Genomic DNA, 22,264 nt, shown 5'->3' with positions numbered 1-22,264 from the left:
TTCCTTTTTAAAATCTTAATAGCAGTCAATAATGACTTCAAATTACTTCATTTGAAATAATAATTAATCCACCAAATGGATGATACACAAAACCAATAAATTTCAAGCAGGCTGTCAGTTTTATAACTGATAAAGACTAATAAAAGTGAAAAGATACAGTTGCCAGACAAGAAAGAGAGCGACACAATTGACGTATTTCAGGATTTTAAATCAAATTTGAACTGATTGAAAGGTTACTAACCAGATCTGACCACGGTGTTCACTAAAATTTCAGAATTTTTAATTGTATAGAATAAAAATTTGGAGAACAATTTGAGCATAAAATCTGAACTTAATCTGTATTAAATATATGCGAAACAAGGCGGCTCGTTAATGTGCGTTCGCACATGATGTTCCGACCCGAGCTCATCTACATTTTTGACTAAAATGTCAACCAAATCAAGAGATAACAAAAATAGATGTTTGAGTTTAAAACAATCGTTACACATTCTATCTACTAATTGAATTACTAATGCCATGCTTCATTACAGCACCAACGTGACCTGACATTGAAGAGACTAGAAAAAAAATAGCACCAACAAAATTTTGGCGGCAAAAAATGAATATCTAAATTTAAAAGCACCTGGTAACAACGTCAAAATGCAGTCAGATAAAACCTTAACTACACAAGTTTACCTTTTACTAACTATACAGCAGATGAAAAGTTTTCTTAACGAGACTAGGTAACAAGCCGACAAAAAGAACGAACGGTGAGGCGAAACTTAAAAATTAATCAACATTTTTTGCACCAAGAAAATTCAAAAATCTTAAAAAACATTGGTTTTTAATAAAAAAATCCTTGATAAATTACTAAAAAGTCATTACAAAACCAAAAGCACCCGTCTGTGGTCAGACTATGCCATAGAAACAAACTAAAGAGAAACTCAAAAAATTACAAACGATTTGCGAAAACACAAACCTTTGCTACCATTAAAATCAATACCTATCATCTGAATATGTATTTTTAATTCAGTTGTTATTTCTGCTATTTCAGTTGAAGGATTTATACTGAAAGATTAAATAAGTTTACTTGGGCCACATTTAAAAACCATTGGGATCTGTTATTACGCGATTGTTCTGAAGGAAGAGAAAAAGAAACGCAAAAAATGGCCATTCAATAAACGTTCAGAAAAACGAAACAACAGTGGCACATAATATCAATATATATGTTATTTCTTGAAATACACGAAATTCGATGGGACATCTGATTGATGAATAGAAGTTAAATTTGACGAAAGGAACCTATTCGCTATATACTGAATGTTTCGAGCAACATCATTCATTCAGTCCTCAATTACAAGCCTATGAGATCTGTGAGCAATTTACGGCTACCTAAAGAACAAAAACAGCGAATTCAGGAAAAAAAATTGAGCGACAAAAGGGTCGAAGGCATTAAAAAAATGAACTTTTCACTAAACACTCTTCAATTTTAAATTAATTTTTCAGGAGCAATGGGAAAACCTTTTTTATCAATATAATTTCAAAAAATCAACAAATATAAACAAATACATTAGACGCACGAAAATTGTGGGAAAACACGTAATATCAACGCCATTAAATTCATTAGCCTTCAACGGAAGCCAGTATATACAATAAATGATGCCTCGAGGTGACAATAAGTTTTTTTGCCAATCGTATTTCATCAATAAGACCTTACAACAAGTTAATGACTATGAAAACAACAACAGAGAGAGGCAAAAACCACAAATTCAGTAGAAAAGTGCCTGAAGAAAATGTCGAAGCAACTCAAATCATAAGCTCTTCCCTGAAAACTTTATTTATGATCCGTTGAACTTCTTCCCTAAACCAATAGGGACTCTCAGCAGTAAGATGATGTGATAAGATTTCAAAAGGATCGAAAAACAAAATAAAGTACCCAAAAAAAATATGAATTCTCGTGGCATTGATGTTTTAAAACTAATAGGTGGAAGATAAAACCGCTAACCAGATTAATTTTGGCTATAGTAGAACGGAAATGGATTCTGTTAGAACCAACAATGACCAAGAGTATTCACGAAAAAAAATTAGGAATGGTTGAATTTCAAAAAAGTTTCGAAAAATTATTTTTAAACCCTTAACAGCCAGTAAACTCAATCTTTCATCGGAGCTCAATGACGATGCTCAGATATAACCCATAGGGAGGAAAATGATGTCTGTCATGCATAGATAGTTAAAAAGACATCACAATAAGTCTTATGACAGAAAACAATAACAAAAACAGCAAAAACTAAAATTCAGTAGAAAAATGCGAGAAGAAAGTGTCGAAGACAATTAAACCATTAGCTATTCTCTGAAAACTTTCTCTGTGATCCACTGAACGTCCTCTCTAAGCCAATTGGATTACAATAATCTTTGGATAATGTGATAAAGAGTTCAAAAGTGACCAATAATTCAAAAAATCCAAAAAAAAAATTTAAAAAAATTGAAATCTTTGTCATTGAAGTCATATAACCAATAGCTAGAAGATAAAACAGCTAAACAGAATATTTTTAGTCGCAGTAAAAAGCAAGTGGGTCCAGTCAATACTGAAACTCACTAACAGTTCAAGAAAAATTTAGGAATTGTTATTGTTCAAATAAAATTTTCGAAAAATGATTTTTATTTTAACAGACATTAAATTCAATAGCTTTCAACGGAAGTCAATAAAAACGCTCAAAGATGCCCCGGTGGCAGTACATTTATGTTTGTCATGCATAGGTATTCATTATGAGATCACAGTAAGTATAATGACTATTAAAACAACAAAAAAAAACAGGAGAAAACCAAAAAATCAGTAGAAAAGTGCAAGAAGAACGTGTCGAAGCCATTTAAACCATAAATTTTTGTTTAAAATTTTTTTTGGTCATCCACAGAACATCGTTTTTAAGCTAATGGGAACTGTCAATATTTGGATAATGTGATAAGATTTCAAAAGTAACCAATAATACGTAAAAATCCAAAAAAAATTTTAAAAAATTGAAATTTTTTGTCATTGAAGTCATATAACCAATAGATAGAAGATAAAACCGCTAACCAGTTTAATTTTGGTTGCAGTAGGAAGGAAGAGGGTGCTCTCACCCCTGGACTGACTTACAATTCACTATAATAAGATTATGATTCTTTAATATTCAAAAAAAAATTCGAAAAATTATTTTTTAAGTCTTAACAGCCATTAGCCGCCCCCTCAATGAAATAGACATGTTCACTTAATGCTCATTATGGAACATATTGCACTGTTAGTCAATGAATCCCTACCATAGGACTCCAAAAAAAATAGTAAAACTTCAAAAAGAAATTCAAAATTTCATTCAAAATTACGAAAACTCAGAATCGAAGCCAAAAAAAACATGAGCAATTCCTTGAAAACGACGTTTTTTGTTCATTGCGCTTCATTCGACTATAAAGGAGTTTTGTCATTAATAGAACGTCGATATAAAATGTGACTTGTCTCTAGGTGACTTAAAAAAGCAAAAAAGAGAAAAGTTTTATTAAAAAAAGGGCTCTCAATTAGAGTTCGATTTTTTTTTGATAGTGAACTTCCCTATGAGACCAGAACTAGTCTTTCTATCGCCTTGCATTCAACTTTTACGAACTCAAAATTTATTCTTTTTATAGAAATTTGAATTAATGTTTTCGTAAAAAAGATCTTAGTTTGAAGAAAATTGTACTAAAAGTGAACAATCATGCTAAAGATCCCATTGTTCACACAAAACTTCAATCCTCGATAACTCCTCGAAAAAAACGAAATTCAAAAAAATCTTTTTACTTTTGAATTCTACGCTGGACCAGCTTTTTAATGATACCACTCACATTTCTCTACGACGAATATATCGATCGGCCAAAATTCACTGAACAAAAAAAAACCCCATTTGAGTATATAGTTCCTTCCCGCACAAGTGGGGTCGGAACAAAAATACTGGTGAAAATGTGAATAGATATAGTTTCTCTGCTAATCGTTTAGATGTCTCAATTCGATTTATAGGAAATTGTGTTGTTATATGTCTATAAGTCGTCCCAAAATAACCTTCAGTTGAGTGACATGTAATCGGACATTATCCCTTTCAACTAAAGGCAGCGAAAGTCTTTTTGGGAATGGAAAAAGTCATTTTTTGAAAGTGGGGCAAGTCACGTGTAATCAAAAACTTATCATGCAAAGGAAAAAAACCGCTTCAAGAAGAGTGAAAAAAGACTTCATTGCTGTTAAAACTGTTAAAACTACATGAATGAATCAATGAATGAATGAGTGAACAAAAACAGAACTAAAGCTAGCGTGACGTCATATAATTGTAGCAAAAATCTTCACGACTAAACAAAAAACAAAGCAGGACAAGCCCCGAGATAAAATCCAGAGATTCAAATGAAAAAAATAATTTGAACCAGTACCAGACCAGCAGATCGAATGAAAAATGCCAGCAGAAAAGAAAAACAATCTCAAAATATGAGACACTAAAATAATCAAACAAACTAAACAAAAATGGAATCATTGCTAACACTCTTGGAACTTTTACCCCGAAAGCCAAACCTGATCAATTTAAAATCACTTATTAAACCACGCACAGGCCGCGAAAGATGACAAATACTTTAAAATATTGAAAATTCCAAAATTGAGAGAAAATTTTAAATTCGCAAAATAAAATGCTCAATTTTTTTGGTCTCTGGAATCTGTCCAGCAACCCATCTGCAGGACATAAAAAAGATTCGTTGGCCCGTAAAGATCTGTAATTTGAAAATATTTGCGAATCCTAATGAAATGTTGATAAGATTTGTGATATTAATTTCTTCAGAAACACTTCATTGTCTCCAGAGGCTACCTAGTAACCCAATTTCAAGCACTAAAAAAATTTTATTGGCTCAATAACAAAAAATCAAGGAAAAAATAAACTAGGAATATGAAAATTGTTTTAACAAAATTTGAAAAAAAAATCAAATTTTATCAAAAATTCCTAAAATTCGTGACATTAAAATGTTGAAAACAATTTCATTATCACTGAACTGAGGTTTCCTGGCCCCTGACGCTTGAAAACCAAAGGATAACAAAAAATTTAGGAAGATAACTTGAAAAAATTGTAAAAATTCGTAACGTTAGAACGTTTTGGAACATTTCATTACCACTAGAAACTATGCGGTAACCTGTTTTTAAACCCCTTAGGAGATTTTATGGCCCCTGACGCTGCAAAACGTTTTAAAAATTGACAAAATTTTTAACTTAACAAAATTTTCCATAATTATGTTTCCATTACCAAAATATATAGCTAATTAAAGGTAAAAAAACTCTTTAAAAAGTCATCAAATTGTGCAAAAGAACTTTATAGACTTTTATAAACATCAATTGAAGACAAATCAAATAAAAATAAACTCAAAAAATGACCAAAAAAGTGACAAATTGCACCATTTTTGGTTCAAAACTCATAAAAAAACATCCCAGCAGCTGCAACACTCTAAGCACGTGAAGGACAACAAAAGCCAGCTTTGAGCCTCCAATGGAACTTCAATCCCACTGGGCTTTACCTGTTTACCACGTTTTGAAGGATCAAAGTCATTGAAAAATGTGGGAAACATCTTAAAAAGTACAGAGCCATAATGCAATTCAATTCTTTGATTATAACAAGACAGGACATTTTCTGATTTTTAATATACGGAATTGAAAGAAAAATCTAATAACATGACTATCAAAATTTCTATAGAATCTAGCAGCTGATTGTCAATCAACAAAAAAATTATCGGAACAGTAAACATTTTTAAAACATGAAAAATTTCTTTCCATATATATGACATTGAAATCATCAAAACACCATAGCCTATACTGTAATCTTTAGTATATCAAACTATTTAACATTTTTTTAAAAAAATGTTGAATAATTTGCTATTTAATAAAAGCATTTAGCAAAATTTATTAAAAAAATAACTGCAAGAGCCCGAAATAAATGGTATCAGAGCAAATAAACTATTAGCTGTATATTTTAAAAAAATGGATCCGTTTCGTTGTGAAAAAGTGCCGGTGAACTCCGACAACAGAGACAAGACAACAATCAGAACAAAAAATATGGGCCAAAGTTTGAACTAAAAAATACGTGTCAAAATGGTGAAAATGTCACACTTTTGACTGATAAAAATCCCAATACAACATGCTTTTATGAAGTATAGAAGTTAATATGAAAGAAATCCGTTTTTGTTGCAACCGAAGGCCGATAGAATCTATTAATATTCAGATTAAGTCCACCATTAAGAATAAGACCCCCAAAAACAACAAAGGGTACAGGCCCTGAAACAAATGATATTTTAAAACGCCCAGTGTCAAAGTATCAAAAAAGTTAGTAGTCAACTGAATACGTTCAATAGGATTCTTTTTGCCTTAGTGAAAACTCAAAATGGGCTCTCATTGCCGCGACATTTGTCAAAACAACAAAATACACGAGAAATGCGCGCCAATTTTGTAATTTCACAAAAATTTTTAAAAGAGACACTTTAAGAAGGTTGCAAAACACGTACGCGATCAACATCGCGTACGCGAGTAACACATAAAAACAACCATATTTTACTGGAAAACTAACGGTTCTGCTCATTATTGCGACTGAATGATAAGACAAAAAACAGAATGATAAACAAGCCACAAAAATTTTTATAAAAAACGCACCTTTTCAATATCAGCTGCAAATCTTAAATGGTTTTAATTCTCATGCGAAAAAGAAGGAATGAAACCTTTCATTAAAGCAACCATTTGAGAAGACAACAAAAAGAACAGCAAATCCAAGCTAAGCACAAAATGTTCACTAATCTGCTTTTAAAAACAAGAACTCTGAGGTCGAAAAAGAACAATTAGCCGCTAATTGAAGGATTCAAAAAGTTCATCTAAGCAGCATTAGAACTCGTGTATGGCCTTTAATAGCATTGTAAAAAAGCAAGAGCACAAATAGTGAAAACAGAGGTCACAATTCCGCACGTGAAATAAAAGTTCTCTCTCGAAAACCGAAGTTTTTTTTCAAAGTTTTTGTCATATTATATACAATTAGTCCGGCTGTGTACCTGCTTGACTGGAATGGTCTGGCCAGTTGAGACTATTGCTCCTGTTGCCACTTCGGGTGCTCAGTCTACTTCTGCGACTTCCTGTTTCACTTCCCTCGTCCGAACTGTCCCCTCCACGACTACCCGAGGACCTGCGCTGTTTTGCTGAACCCCGGAACGCTCCTGCAGAATTATGCGCATTACTGACAATCATTAGATTCAAGGAAGTATTACGTTAGTACACTTTGTCTAATGGCTAAGGGACGGTTTCAAGAATGATTCCCCAAATGCCTATCAAGCCGAGGTTGAGGTGCCAGGCTGAAATCAGCTATGTTAAGAACACACTTTCGTGCGTTCATCTTCAGCCTATTGTGTGTTTCTCTGTTTACAGACTGTGTAGTTTTCACACAAGACGCCCCCTCGCGTGTTCATCTTCAAACCGGCCATAATTGATTTCCTCTGGGGACCTGAACTTGGGAAATGATCATATCACAGGTAATGTAATGTCTTTCATATTGTGCACTAGAAATTTGTCATAAACGGGACGAAATTTGGGCTTAATTTAAAATACAGTTGAGATTGATTTTGAAAACTTTACATGAAACTCTGGATCTATTTTTAAAAAAAAATAGTTGATCAAGCAGCAAAATTGCATGAGATAATTATACCAAGTTGAAAGATTTCTGAAAACTCAAAGGGCACTCAGTTTAAGAAAACCATCTCTCATCTCTCTCATTTGAGCGATGACATTTTTCATGTAATTGTATTCAAATTATCTAGTACCGATAAACAAATGCTTCATACACGGTACGTTATAATTATAATACCGCTATTTCAAAAATTTTAGGCTCTTTTTAAAAAATCGGTTTCCAACACTACCAAAACACCCTGTGATATAAAGATAGGTGGCGGTCAAACAAGCCGATAGGCAAGCAAGCCAAATTTTGAAAATGAGGTCAAGGAAGCCAAAAAATTTTGAGATACCCGTATTTTGGGTTGCCCCTGGTGGGCCGGTGGGCGCGCGATAGCCTGGCCCGGGGTTTTCAGATTACATCCCAGAGCGGATGAGAGGCAAGGCCATGGGCAGCGGTGAGGCCCGTACCCTCTAGATGTCTAAAAATTGACGTATTTTTCTTTCTTTGGTGCATTGGAATACATTATGCACTATAATACTATGCGCAGTGTTGATTGTAACGGTTATTTTATTTCTGATATGTCGGCTTACTTTTATTTCGGCTTATTTTGAGTTCACCATAAAGATAACTTCCAGGTACACTTCGAATGGTTATCATGCAACATAATAGTTAACTATTTTTCACATTCGCTTCACATGACGATACTATAAGTATAATTAAATAAATAATTTTGTTTCTGCGTAATCGCAGCGGAGAAGCATTATGCTTTGAGTCTGCATTAACAGTAGCCTGTTTTCAGCTGCCTTTTTTTCGATTATTCCCCACATCTCGGACTGTTTATTTACAGAGCATGAATGCTCTTTTTGTGGTGACTATGGCCACTTTTTTTGCGTCTGAAACTTTTACGTGGTACCATCACTGCAGCCAACACTGGTCAGGCTATGGTCAACCTGAAACTATGGTTAAGTAAGAGCTCATCCTCACACATAAAGCTTGACGGAGGCAGGGGATTGAACTAACGATCATTGGCTTGTCAATCACACACCCGGGGGGAGGATTTTCCCGGAAAATAAAATAATCTTTTATCATTCAACCCTTAATTACACTCTTTCTAAGAGTGTAAAAAGAGTGTACAAAAGAGTGTAATAACAGTGTAATTTTTTAAAATTCCACTCTTACACTCTTTTCCCCGATAAATAAGAGTGGAAAACGGATTACACCCTAATCCCCGCTAATTAGGGGTGAAATAGGGGTGAAACCTCCTCCCGGGCAGTATGTTGCAATACCTGACAAGATGATCAACTAGCCTCGACTAATCCCATCTTTGACCAACCTTTGAGTTTACTGATGGTTTGTGCTGATGGGAGGGGTCCCAGAGTATCTCTGTTCTCAGACCCCCCGTCAGTTGTGCCTGGCCTGGAACTGGCTATGCTGGCTGCTGTCACCACCACTGAGGCCAGCTGAGCAGACGGTGCCCGGAGAGCGGGAGTCTTCGACACTGTTCTCTTCTAAAACATGCTCATCATCGATGGTAAATAAACAACAAATTGAGCTCATACCTTTCATGCAATTATATATATATATATATATATATATATATATATATATATATATATATATATTTCCTTTTAGATAGCATTCTTTGGAGACAGTATCAATATGCTATATAAAAATATTACACAGTCTGGTTTGAGAAAAAATAACATCTCTGATGTTGTACTGCCCAAACTGAGGTTGCAAGATACAGTTAGGATGCACTGATACAGCTAATACCAACTAATAATAACTACAACTAATAACTATTGAGAAAAAATGTTTCAGTACTGATATACTATCATACTAGGGTCAGAGATATTTCTAAGTTTTCAATATTGAACTCTTTTTGGGAAAAATAACAGTGCATACATTCCAATGTAGAAGCAACAGCTGGATAAATACTTCCGCAAATTTCGATTAACATGCAGAAGTTATGAAATCAGATTGTTCATATTTTAAAATTTTGCTGCAAAGCAGTTATTAAAATGGAATATTTTTTGAGAAAGATATCCCACTGTAACTAATTATTTTCATGCGCACGTTATCTACATTTTATCTTCAGTTTTTCTATATTATATCAAAAGTGAAAATTCGAGCATGAAAATATTCTACATTTTATCCGAGCAGTGAAAACTCTACATTTTATCTTCAGTTTTTCTATATTATATCAAAAGTGAAAAATCGAGTATGATCTAACAGTAGCCATGGGAGTCGGCGGTACGGCGAGGGTGCTGCTGGTGATATTATCCTGAGATTGAGAGCATTGTTGGGGGCCACCAGAAACGCCTCCCGCAGCTCCGACATTTGCAGCAGTGGCATTATTAGCATTGACAACGCCTCCCTTAAGAGAATCATCCGCAGTTGATGGTGGTTGCAACAGTGAGGGTGTCACAACCATGTCCGCCCTCTCGCGTTCTAGGGCCAGCGCCTCCTCCTGAAAACATTTTGGGTTTAAGCTGTTGATGTTACTACAAAATTAGACCCTGGTCAAAAATCTGTCCAGGGAAGTCTTTTCACGCCTTATATCGGTCGAGGACGGTCTTTTAATAATTCCGGGTCTAGACTAGGACACTATTATGGCAACACTTGATTCAAACCATAATCTTTTAACGTAATGCTAATTTGTCTCAAATATGTCGGATAATTTCCGTTTAGTTATTATTACAAGTTGTTATTAAAAATTGCAATTGTGTTTATCCAGTGGCCTCTGGTTCCTTTTTGTTAAACCAATTTTGATTTTAAAAAGTTAATTGAAATCTCAAGAAAGGGGAAAACGGGGCACAACCGGAAAAGATCCAAAACGGTGATGACCAGACGGCGCTCCAAAAAATTCCTTAAATTTTAAACTATTATATTTTGTGCAGCAGAAAAATAAAAACTATCCAAAGCTAAAATGTTGAATGAACTCAGTAAACAAGTTGGAGCTGTTCAGTTCGCTTGGTTGAAAACATAAGCCCTTTGCAAAAAGTAAGACAATGTAAGATTGGTTTAGTCCATTCTTGGTGATAATATCGGTTTTTGTCAGGGGTCTGTCTATTCAAGTGCAACTACTGTTAAAATGGACTAGTACTGGATTCGAACCGTCATCTCTTACTTGCAAGCCTAGTGTGCTACTCATTTACACCAACTGGTCTTAAGCTCTCGAACTTGGGCATATCTTATAACCCGTTCTCACGTTCCTTCTTGTTACTCAAGGCTTCATTTCCCTAGACAAGCATACGTTGAACATCGAGAGCTTTTTTCAAGCTATTTCAAGCTTAATTTATGCACAATTTACATTACGTTGTTCTGTCTCAACCTTCTACCATTCCTCTTTCTCCTGGAGAGATTTTTTTTTGGAAAAAGAACTTGTGTAGTTATAAAATCACAGTACTCATAATGAAAACGCTCTGCTTCTTAGAAGAAAATTTTTATTATTAACAAACGTAAGACGTATTTTGGGACATTCGAGACGTCTTGTTTACTTTTGTATGAAACTTACTAGCAAAAATTTTCTAATGTTTCCAACATCAACTTATTAAAATAGTGATAGAAGAAATAAAATTTTCTTCGCAACAGTTGGAAATTTCGGCAAGTAATATGTTAGTAAGAATTTGGCAATTAGGACGACAGAAAATGCCTTGAATAAAGTTTTTTGCAGCATTATTTGAAGAAAAAAATTTAAAGCAGAGCGATAAAGCAACAAAGTCATTTTTCTGTCCAAAATTTACTTTCTTGGTTGACATCTTTGGGTGAGATATGTAATTCCTTTCCAGTGAGAAATTCGTGTAAATATTTTATCAATGGATAAGACGACACCTCGAAACTCAAACATCACCCAATTTCTCATCAGTTATGGCTGCTTTTTAATAGGTTGATGCAGTTTTGAATTTTCAAATCTAAACTTTGTTTTCATTTTGGTCGGTTTGAAAGCATTGCTCACATTGTGAAAAAATTGCAACTCCAAAACTCAAAAATGTTATTATTAGTGAACTAAATATTTTAAACCCATTCTCCGACAAAGGAAAGCGATTTAAACTATTTGCACCAACTGGTCTTAAGATCTCGAACTTGGGCATTTCTTATAACCCGTTATTACGTTCTTTCCTGTTCCTCAAGCCTTCAATTTTCTAGCCAAGTATACTTTGAAAAAGTAGAGCTTCTTGTCAAGCTATGACAAGCTTATCTTATGCACAATTTGCATTAGGTTGTTCTCTCTCAACCTTCTAATAGTTTTAAGGTCTTGGTGATGCGTCATTGCAGCCAGATCCATAGTTTTTTTACTCGTTGTGCAGTTATAGGATCTGGACAGATTTTCAGAGCACCTCTTTTCCTGACTTTGTCAATCACTCGTTCAGCAGTAAGAGATTATTGAAGCAGGCTTTTTGTTATTTGTTGCAGCGGGTACTCCATGTGGACCCGTTGTATTAATTTCAGACAGCTAAATTCTTGAATCACAGGTCCTGTTGCGTTACCAGAAGATTATTCCAAGGGAAAGCGATTCAGCATCACTAAATTCTTGTCCTCGTGACGTGCTTTGTTTACTTGACAATAAGAAACTCTATTCACATTAAAGTTGGGTTTTTTCTATCCCATCTTTTAAGAAAAAGCAACAGCTTTGTGTAAAACTGCTTGCTACTCACGCTTAAATGCATTAGATCTATAACAAAATATTTTGTAAACTTTTTGGGCTATAGTTAATTTAATAATGGTTATATTTTCAACCACTTGTTTCTCGGCTTTATTATTACTGTTAAAACGAAATTTCAAATTATATTAAGTTAATATTATGTTAAATGTAGGTCCTATTGGCTTTGAAATATCGCGCAAATGAACATTTTTATTGCTCTTAGTGACAAGTTTATGGTTTTAAAGGCTTCACTGCAATTTTGCGCAAATTTTAATTTTGGCGGTGTTTGTCCTTCTTTCTGTAGTCGTATGACGTACACTGGATGATGACAGGTCTCAATTGTTTCCTATGGAAATATAAATGAAAATGTTAGTGATTTTAGTTAATATAATATGATATAAATTAATTTGAATTCAATTGTTTTCATAAATAGAAACGTATCTCTTCGCACTTTTTTGCTCTTTTTGTTGACCTCTTACCCAGTCGCACTGAGGACAAGGCTCATATCTTTTCTATCGATGTATATGTAATTTTGTTTTGTTTAGGTTTTATCTGATGCGAGTGTGATTTTGTTATGATTTTTTAAAATATAGACACCGAGTTGGTCGTAATTAAAGTTTTATATTTGGTTTTTATTATTTTCAGTAGTCCTATTAACAAATTTTATCGGTCCTCTAGCGTGGCCTTATTGTATTCCATTAGTGGTTTTCTGAACGATATGTATGTTTTTGAAAATTTTCTATCTGTGCATCATTTGGTAGCCTATTAGGTCAAGAATGTGGATAAGCGGGGTCGGAACATTATGTGCGTACACACATTACCGAGCCTCCTTGTATTTTTCACACCTGAATTTATTATGAAGTACTGAAAGTTTTGAAGAGAATCTAATTGGTCTTAATAGTCAGTCCACTGTTTCAAGTCAAGTGTAAAGATTACTATAATGCAATAATGCAATAATAGGTAGTGTAGATCAAAGTCAGGTCAAATATTGTGCTAATGGTACAGTCGATAGAATGGCAATTTGAACAAAAGCATTCTTTTCATTTGCATCAACATATCCTTTGTGATCGATAACTCACGTGAAACGTTATTTTCAAAGCTCTTGGCTGAAACATTGTTCAGAAATTTATTCATGCACTGCCCTGGTTTAGGTGACAGATGGAAACAAGTATTTCCCTATGTTACCAGGAGGAAAGTTTCTATGTCCAGACTATCCCATCTATGTCCAGACCACCTATGTCCAGACCATCTGTGTCCAGACCATCTGTGTCCAGACCATCTATGTCCAGACCATCTATGTCCAGACCATCTGTGTCCAGACCATATATGTCCAGACCATCTATGTTCAGACTTTCGCCCGTTCATGTTCAAACTTTCGTCATTTTTCGATGTTTCCAGACTGTGTAATTTTGAACGCACGCTTAGCAGAAAATTTTTCCCCGAATGCAATTTCTTTTTTTGGAAAAAAATTCATTTTTGCAAGAAAATTTCCTTCTATTACTCGAGCTAAGTTTATTTAACATCAGTTCATAGTTTTATTTGCAGCAACTATCGTCTGTAACTTATTACGATTACAACTTGTTGTTTATACTACCTTGTAGGCCTGTGTCTGCCAGTCTCGCTTCTCATAGGCAGCATTGGCACTCAGCTGGTCCAGACTCTCCAATAACAACGACTCCAACTCCTCAGTCACTGTCTGCTCCTCCTCGTCAAAGCTCTCCAGTGTAAACGCCACTTTCCTGTCACAAAAATACTCAAATACAGAGTTTAGCTCAATTTATAGCGAAGAAATACAACTGATGAAAATAGAGATAATTTTAGCGCACCGTTGTTGACTTAGTCACATCCCGTTTAATGAAGTAAAAACCTGGATGGGGCTATATTTTTCATGTCGACAGTCGCAGCCTTCACAAGTTTTGGAAGTTCGCGCTATTTTTGTTTCCATTTCATTGTTTTATTCCGGTTGTTCATGGCATACCCAGGTTGAGATCCCAGACCGAAAGTTGATATGTACAGACCAAAATGAAAGCACCAGGGGGCGTCGTGCGTTCAAAACTACACCGTACGGAAAAAAAATTAACGCACGAAAGTCTGGACATAGGCAACTTTGAACGCTTAAAAATCTGCTCACTGGTTTTTGAACAAAAAAATCTCGTTTTTGTTACAAAAACCTGTTTTTTATGTCACCCAATCAGTGGGGACAACAAATTTTAACGCCAATTATTAGCGCTCTTATGCTTTTGTCACCCAATGAGTGGTGGCATCAAACTAAAATCAAATTGACGAGAGTGCTTGCGCGAGCAACTTAAAATCGGCTCAATTTGAAAAAATCATCAACCGAAACACAACAGCATGTATCCTGAAGAAAGACCTCTAGCTATATTAATGCCTCCAATCACAAGTTTTTGTTTTTACTTGACCTAAGTGGGGAGAACAAAAGCATATTGTAATAGATGCCTACTTCTTGTTATGAAGAAAAGAAACGGACTGCTGATAGTAGATAAATTAAACTGCTAATCTGTTGTGTTGATGACTAAAATCATGATAAACAAGTTAATTGTCATTTTAATTGTGAGGAATAAAAAAATCTCAACATGAAAGCACAAATTTTCAATTTTGGAGAGCACGAATTTTGGTTTGGAGCGCACGAAAGTCTGCTGGGACGGTCTGAACATAGACATTATTGGTCTGGCAGGCCCTGGACATATCAATTTTTGGTCTGACATCTCAATCTGGGAGGAGTTGAAAAACTAACCGCTGTAAACGACAAATAATTCCAATTATTTTGGTTCAGTTTGCATTCTAGAAGTCAAATAGGGTATATTTGTGTTGTTTATGGTGTTATTAAAATGGGGTAAATGGGCATAATTACGAAATGAATTTTTCATTTTTATATGGGGACTCAATAGTGTATTCAATGCAATAACAATTTAAATTTTTCGGAAAAACATTTTCCCCACTCATTCCATGTTTTAGATCCTTTTAAGTGAAATTTGACTACATTTACAGGTATAAAGCTCATGGCAGCATTTCGATCAGCAATGAAGAATTGAAACACCAAAAAATAGTATTAAATTTGATCTTGAATTTGAGCAGCTGTTTGGATGCGCTGATTGCTTGAGCAGCTGATTGTTCTCAAAACTTTCAAAAAACTCAAAAGTTTTTAAAATTATATAAGGTTTTTTATTTGAAATACGAAAAAAAAGAAGTTGTTTTACGCTGAAGGTATTTAGTCAGAATTCTTTCGAAACTCAGTTTGAAGGAGTCTCAAAAAAAATCTGAAATTGAATTAGATTTCATTGGAATTGTTCTACTGAACGTGATCCTTCTCACGTTTATCTTCTTAAAGGATAAATTTTTCGCCTAAAAATCAACTGTAGCGTCAAAGCAATAAACAAAAATCTACAGTATATTGATTTGCTCCATTAGAACTTCTTTGCACGGGTTGATTTTGTGGTCAAAGTGTTGTCGGGACTACTGTTGTAATATTGCTAATTTGATAATTGCCGCTGCATTTACCGATACTAACGAATCATCATAATTATTTAGCCGTCGACTTTCTGTACACTTATACATAGTCTAAACTGACGGGAATATTAACAATTAACTATGCAGCCTGAAATGTGTTGAGCATAAGAATACATCATTCATAGCCAATAAAACTGTGTATTATTTAATACACTATTGACTAGGCTATGGCGGTTGATTCACTGCTGCTATCAATATGCATACTAACTGAAACTATCCAGGCCTCTCTTCACGGCAGCAAATCTGATGCGAATATATGACTGAAGACAGATATCAGTCGGCTCCACGAATGACCTAGGAACTAATTCGGAGCTAGCCATAAGCCTCGTGATTTACAGTCGTGCTGACTCAAGTTTAAACACGTACAAGCCTAGAGCTTGCTGTCGAAGGAAATCAGTCCCTCAACTCAACCAGCTCAAATAAAGTCGCTCACTTTCGCTTCAATTTTTTCAATCTTTCTGTGCTCTAAGAACGAATACTCCTACACTCCGCTAAGCGGGGATAATGTGCAGCAATTGTAAGTCTGCCGATTTTCTATCAACTTAAAATTAGAGTAATATCCACATCCAGCAGTAAGATGAATTTAATTACTTGATTAAAAATAAGTACCCCACCATATTTTCAACATAGGAATTACACCAAATTGTGCTCTATCATTTCAATCTGTTTCATAATTAATCTTTGTACCTAATCACCTCTTCTCAGCCAAAGGAAAAACGTAATCGATTGTGCGGGTGAGGCTCATGTCGACAAAATTTTAAGAATTAAAGAAATGGAAAAGAACACAAAGCTTCAAGAATTTATCCAAAATTGATAAACAAGGTGTCACTTTTCACAATTTTTTTCGGACAGGTTTGAATAAATGTATCTTGAAGTTGAAACCTTTTTAGACTATGGAAAGAGCACACGGTTGCTCCTATTTCTGTCGCTGGTTAGGTCGAAATCAAAACAACTACTCTAAGAATCGAGTAACAAACCACACGACACCATTGAGTGCTCTCATGTCTTTTTGAGATCAATTGAAAGCGCTAGACAGCTGATTTTAACAAATTCCTTCAAACAGTTTTATATTATATGTAACTATCTTTGAATATTGTGAGCTTGCAGCAAAATCGCAAGAGGAGCCCTACTTTTTGATTTTCAACCAATACATCTTACTTCGCAGGCTGAGGATTTTCCCTAAAAAACGGAGAAAAATTGTAAAGAGTGTAAAAATAAAAAGAATACACCCCTATTTCTCCTCTTAATTAAGGGTGGGAAAAGTACTTTTCAACCAACATTGTCCAGTGCAAAGTATACCGTTTCATAGCTTTCTACTACAAATAATTTTTTGCATTAAGTGGGTACCCTCAGTGCTTTTTTCCGCGTGAGTTGCGCACAAAAGTTGTGCCTGTAATCAAACCCTGATTTGTTTGTTGTATCTATACAGCTTAGACTACTGAAAAAAAACACGGTTTGTCATTAGAAAAAACTCATAATGCAAATATCTAACATCAGCAACAAGATGCAGCATTTTTGTATGTACCCAGGCATCCATAATTTTCTTGCATTCAAATAGAAAAAAATAACTTTTTAATAAAAAGATAGCTTATTATCAATTTTATATTTTTAGTCACAGCGTTCACAAAATACAGCTACATGTTTCCCCAAAAGAAGGATATTTACACGAATTTATTGTTACTCTATTATGATTGTAATTACTTTATACCTGAGAAGATTGAAAGCTGCCTGTTTGCACTGTTCAAACTTGAACTTCTGTGAGTGTCTGAACTTGTCATTCTCTCCTCCATCGTCCTCATTGAGTAATTCCTGTTGAAGGTCAGAGGGGAGATTGGAACTAATCTGGGCCAGTTCATTTGGGGTCAGACTGTCCAGACCTATGGACAATAACAAAAAAAGAACATTGTTAATTTCCTCTGGTACACATAAGAATAAAAAGCAAATGGTAAAAGAGGCAATGTAAAGTTAAGAATATAACATTATGTAAAATTATAAAATTATTAAATTACCTAACTAAAAATTTCACCTTACTTAAGTAAAAAAAACCTTACTTTAAGTAAAAAATGGCCTAAAATGCGAGCATAAAATGTTCTCACAATTTTATATGTACATCATAAAGATTAAAGAATAAAATTAAAATCTAATGCTCTCAATGTCATCTTTCATATCAGTTACTTTTGGGTCCCTCAAAATTCTTTCCAAAAATATTCTTTCAGTTCTTTCTTTAAGGAAGCCTTCGATGTTGTTTTCCGTCTAATATTAGAAGGCAGACTATTATAAATTGGAATGGCTTGTGCAATAAAAGAATCAGTTAAAAACTTATTGTTCTTTCTTATATCGAACGGCGTTGAAGCCAAAGGTTTTAACTAATTTACATCATGGCAATAATTATTGCTGAAGCCAAAGGATTTTCAGGTTTTTGTCACCAAAACTGAAACAAAAATTCCTTTCCGTGTCGGCCGGGGAAACTCGAGTTTCCATTAAGTATTTCACAGTTAAACTATTGCGCCATAAGAAACTAATACACGATCTATGAGTTCAAATTGACGAAGCTTCATGATAAATGCTATCATTACTCTACCATGTAATCAGTTTTTTTGTAGTCACGTTATTATGAAAAAAAAATGAAGAAGTCGAACCGGTTTAATAAAATATATTCTGATAATTCACCAAATTAGGCGATTGTTGCTGTACCCTAATCGAAAACAAAAGTTAATCTTGAAAAATTCTTCCCGAAGAAAAATGATCAAACAATTTTAATTCCGTATGAATTTTTTTTGGTGCCACGATTGGCAGAGGGCAAATCAAATAACATGCCAATCAAATCGGGTTCCTGCGTTCATACACTAGCTACCGAAAAATTGTTAAGCATATTGGTCATGTGACAATTTGTTTGAAATAAAATTTATTTAGGGCCGACAATAGCCAGAAAACTGACGTCTGTATATTTTTCCAATAGAGATCCAACAATAGAGCCCAGATTTCACTGACCTTTCCTTCTGCCAATTTCAGTCTTGTGAAAATAAGCCAGGAACTTGGGATGAGGAGTGACTGTGTTGATGGGAATCGTCGTTTTCTTACTCCTTGCGGGGTGGAAACAGTGCTTCAACAAAACGTTTGATTCCTGGAAAAAGTAGGTGTTCTGATTGTGTTCCCACATGTCTGGGGGCTGGACTACCGGAAGGAGAACGGCAGCGTTGGCATTTGGTACCGCTTGATCGCCTCCGCCGGTTGTAGCCGCCATCTGGTTTAGTTTTAGTTATAATAAGTTATAAACAGCTTGAACATGTGTGTTGCTTTACCTCATTTTATTTTTAATTCGTGCGTGGTTCAGTATTTGAACAGCAGCTCTGTGTAAAAAGAAAAGTTTGTTATTGAAGATTATATAAAAATGTAATCACTACTTTCTGCCGCTGAGTTTATCAAAAAAGGCTCAGCTTAAAATACAACAATAAAAATTTTACACTTGAACTGTCAGGCAAAACACGCATAAGATGTGATTTTAAAAATCTGTCTTTTTCTGCCTATCACGTATATCGGGACCACTGGTTACTAAAAAACATGGCTTCAAATATGACAATTTCAAATAATTGGATTTAATGTTTTAGGTGCCCCACTCACCAAATCAAAGGTTATAAATTCGACTACTGTTACCACTTGTTCGGATTATTTATTACAATTCACCGTCAATTAGTGGCCAAATTAATACATTATATGTGAGCTTGTGTGTTCAGTTCGTCACAAGAAAGAACAGTCAGAGAAAGTTTCCGGAATATCTCGTCAAGGCTTGAATTGACTATCCCTAATCGTTTTGAAATTTCTTTTTTTTTTCATTTCCACAGACCATGGAAACCTAGATAGGTCATTTGAAGGCGGACTTTTGAATTGCTTTTCATGCTGTAGCTATTCGCTTAATAGGTTAAAAAGGAACAAAAAAGTTTTATTATGAAACAAATATTAGAATATTTGGAAGAAAAGTAGAAAGCCTAATTTTTCGCAATCCGAAAAAATTGGTAGTTGACCGACGTTGTAGGACATCTGGTTGAAAATTGAGGACACTAGATGTCGCTTAATATTTGCTAATTTACTGTAGGTGCTAACCATCTACTACAGGTGCTCGTTTAACTTTGAAAATGGGCTAAATTGGGCGGATAACGAGTTAGCCAAAGACGCAATTGATAGGTTAATTGTTTGGTTCGTTGAACTGCGGCAAATTACTTTCACGATATCAGGAATGTAAAATTCAGATCATTCAAATATCTTGCAATCTACGGGTTTGGTGATACCTCTCAACGTATATTTAGTGCTGCCGCTTTTATATAGCTTCGAGTAGGTTTCACTTCCAGTGAGCTTAAATCAGAGCTAACTTTCGTCCTCGGAAAGACACAATTTGCACCCATGAAAGTTATGAGTGTTACCAAGTTGGCACGACAAGCCGCTTGCATTGACCCTCCGTCAAAAACAACACTTTTATCACTGACAACGCCTGTATAGAAATTGTTCATGTGGACAAACTTTGAAATTAGAAATTGAAAATAGAAATTGTTCATGTACCATTCTCTCGCAAACCATTAGTTTAAATCACCCCCACTTTCATTCAAAACGTGTGAGTGAAACACTGGAGCACGCCATTGTCGAACAGCTGAATAATTTTTGATACAACAACGCCGTCATTTTCGATAATCCATCGGACAAAGCTGGAAGAGAAGTATGTTTGCTGAAACTTTACAGTCTATTAGGTGGATCAAGGGTTCTGAGTTTTTGAGTACGAAATCTTTCTCTTGTGATCTGAAAACTAACTGCACAATCACAGGTGGTTAGCTCGGTGTAGTCAAATAATCTCGATGCAGTTTGGCCAAGTTTCCTCATGATGTTCAAAATGGATCTATGTGAAAACGCATCAGGAAGAACACCTTTTGACCGACAATTTTGTTGTCTAGTTGAAGAAAACAACCTTAGGTTGTTCTCATCACACTGCTTGAATCGAAAAGATCCGCACATTTCCGACATTATTTCACAATCCGCCATGGCACGCACGCCTTCCCAATTTGTTTTAAAAACTTCAGATTTAATCTATCGAATAAAATTGTCATCGATAGTTGTGGTACTAAAATTGTGGTACATCTGACAAACGATTCCGAGACTACAATTAAGTTTCCAATGTTAGCTGTAGGAGTGGAAAGTTGAACTTAAACGTTTTTCGGAAAAGAACCAAATTAAAACTGACCTCGATTTATTCCGGACACCAAAGCAAATTCTAAATTTGAAACCGTACCGAGATAATAATGGCGAAGAAATTTAAACTAATGAGATAGGTTGAATACGTAAAAATTGATCCTGATAAAGACTCTAAAATAAATCTACCACAAAATTCTCATACACGTAATGAAGAATGAGAAACCCATATTAGGGGCCTAGGTTGTCAAAGTCATGAAAGAACTTCTGAAAACTTTTCCCAAAAAGGTGTTTTTCACACAAAGATTCGAAATTTTTGGTAAAAATAGGACTGAACTATCATAACCAAACATAGATAGGCAGTATATATACGGCTCATTTTTAGCTAATTTTTGTAACCAAAATCTGTCTGAAAATAATTATATTGTCGTGATAATCGAAATTGCGTAAACTTGATTCAACGAGTGAATTAACAGACATAAAGTTTTCCACTATCTTGAGTAAACTTTCCACTATCTTCATTTTCTAGACTTTTTCTTATGACTTAGTAGAAACTAAAACCTGTATCTAGTAAGAATAGACTATACGTTCCGCTAGTTGGGGAATAATAGAAGTCATACACTTGTTGTTCTACAAGAACGGGAACCTAGTATTCATTAATACTAGGAATTTGGTAATTAGTTTCAGTTTCTCCTAAATCGAAAGCGCACAATTGTACAAATTTAGTAACTTCACGTCTCATTTTTAATGACTTAACAAAATACTTAGTTTTAGCGTCAATTAATTGGATTTAAATTAGTTTGGTGACAAGTAAAATAGTGATAAACCAATCAACAGTTAGGTTAAGTTAGGTTAACGGACTAGAGGAGAGCACCGGGTCCAGGACAACATCAAGACGATTGATTTCTGAGAGTATTAATCGGCCAAGCTCCTTCCCGGAGACCGTATAGTGAAGCCACTCTGAGGACAGTCCTGCCTGCTCGTCGAAGACTTGGCAAGTTAAGTTAACCCATGTAGTATGGAATGGTGAACCAAGTAGACAATTAAAACGGTCTGCAGTAACCTGAAGTACCTGATGGGCAATGTCTTAACGTTCTATCAAGTTGGTTAATACTCGTCTGGTTGGGTTGTGGAGTGAACACCGACGAGCTCTTCACGTCATCTACTATTTTGTTTTAAGTGTTTTGGTTGATCGATTAATTAGAAGGTGAATTGAAGACCTTGTCTAATTCTCGATGTTAGAGTCACCAATTTATTTAAT

General features: G+C 34.9%; 1 protein-coding gene across 1 annotated transcript; it reads right to left on the bottom strand.

The window, feature by feature from the left end:
- Positions 1 to 241: 241 nt before the first annotated feature.
- On the bottom strand, positions 242 to 19,240 carry LOC142355986 (uncharacterized; the record flags this gene model as incomplete). The annotated part of the gene is made up of 7 exons (XM_075407983.1): positions 18,820 to 19,240; positions 17,537 to 17,705; positions 13,895 to 14,039; positions 9,889 to 10,125; positions 8,989 to 9,163; positions 7,042 to 7,203; positions 242 to 262 (listed from the first exon to the last, which is right to left on the bottom strand). Coding segments are annotated over exons 1-7 (1,162 nt in total), but the record flags the coding sequence as incomplete, so codon positions are not given.
- Between the last annotated feature and the right edge of the window lie 3,024 nt (positions 19,241 to 22,264).

The sequence above is a fragment of the Convolutriloba macropyga genome, unplaced genomic scaffold (assembly GCF_964194025.1).
Source record: "Convolutriloba macropyga unplaced genomic scaffold, txConMacr16.3 SCAFFOLD_1181, whole genome shotgun sequence".
Classification (NCBI taxonomy): Eukaryota; Metazoa; Xenacoelomorpha; order Acoela; family Convolutidae; genus Convolutriloba; species Convolutriloba macropyga.
Note: the sequence above shows the minus strand (reverse complement) of the source record. Positions and strands in the feature narration are given on the sequence as shown.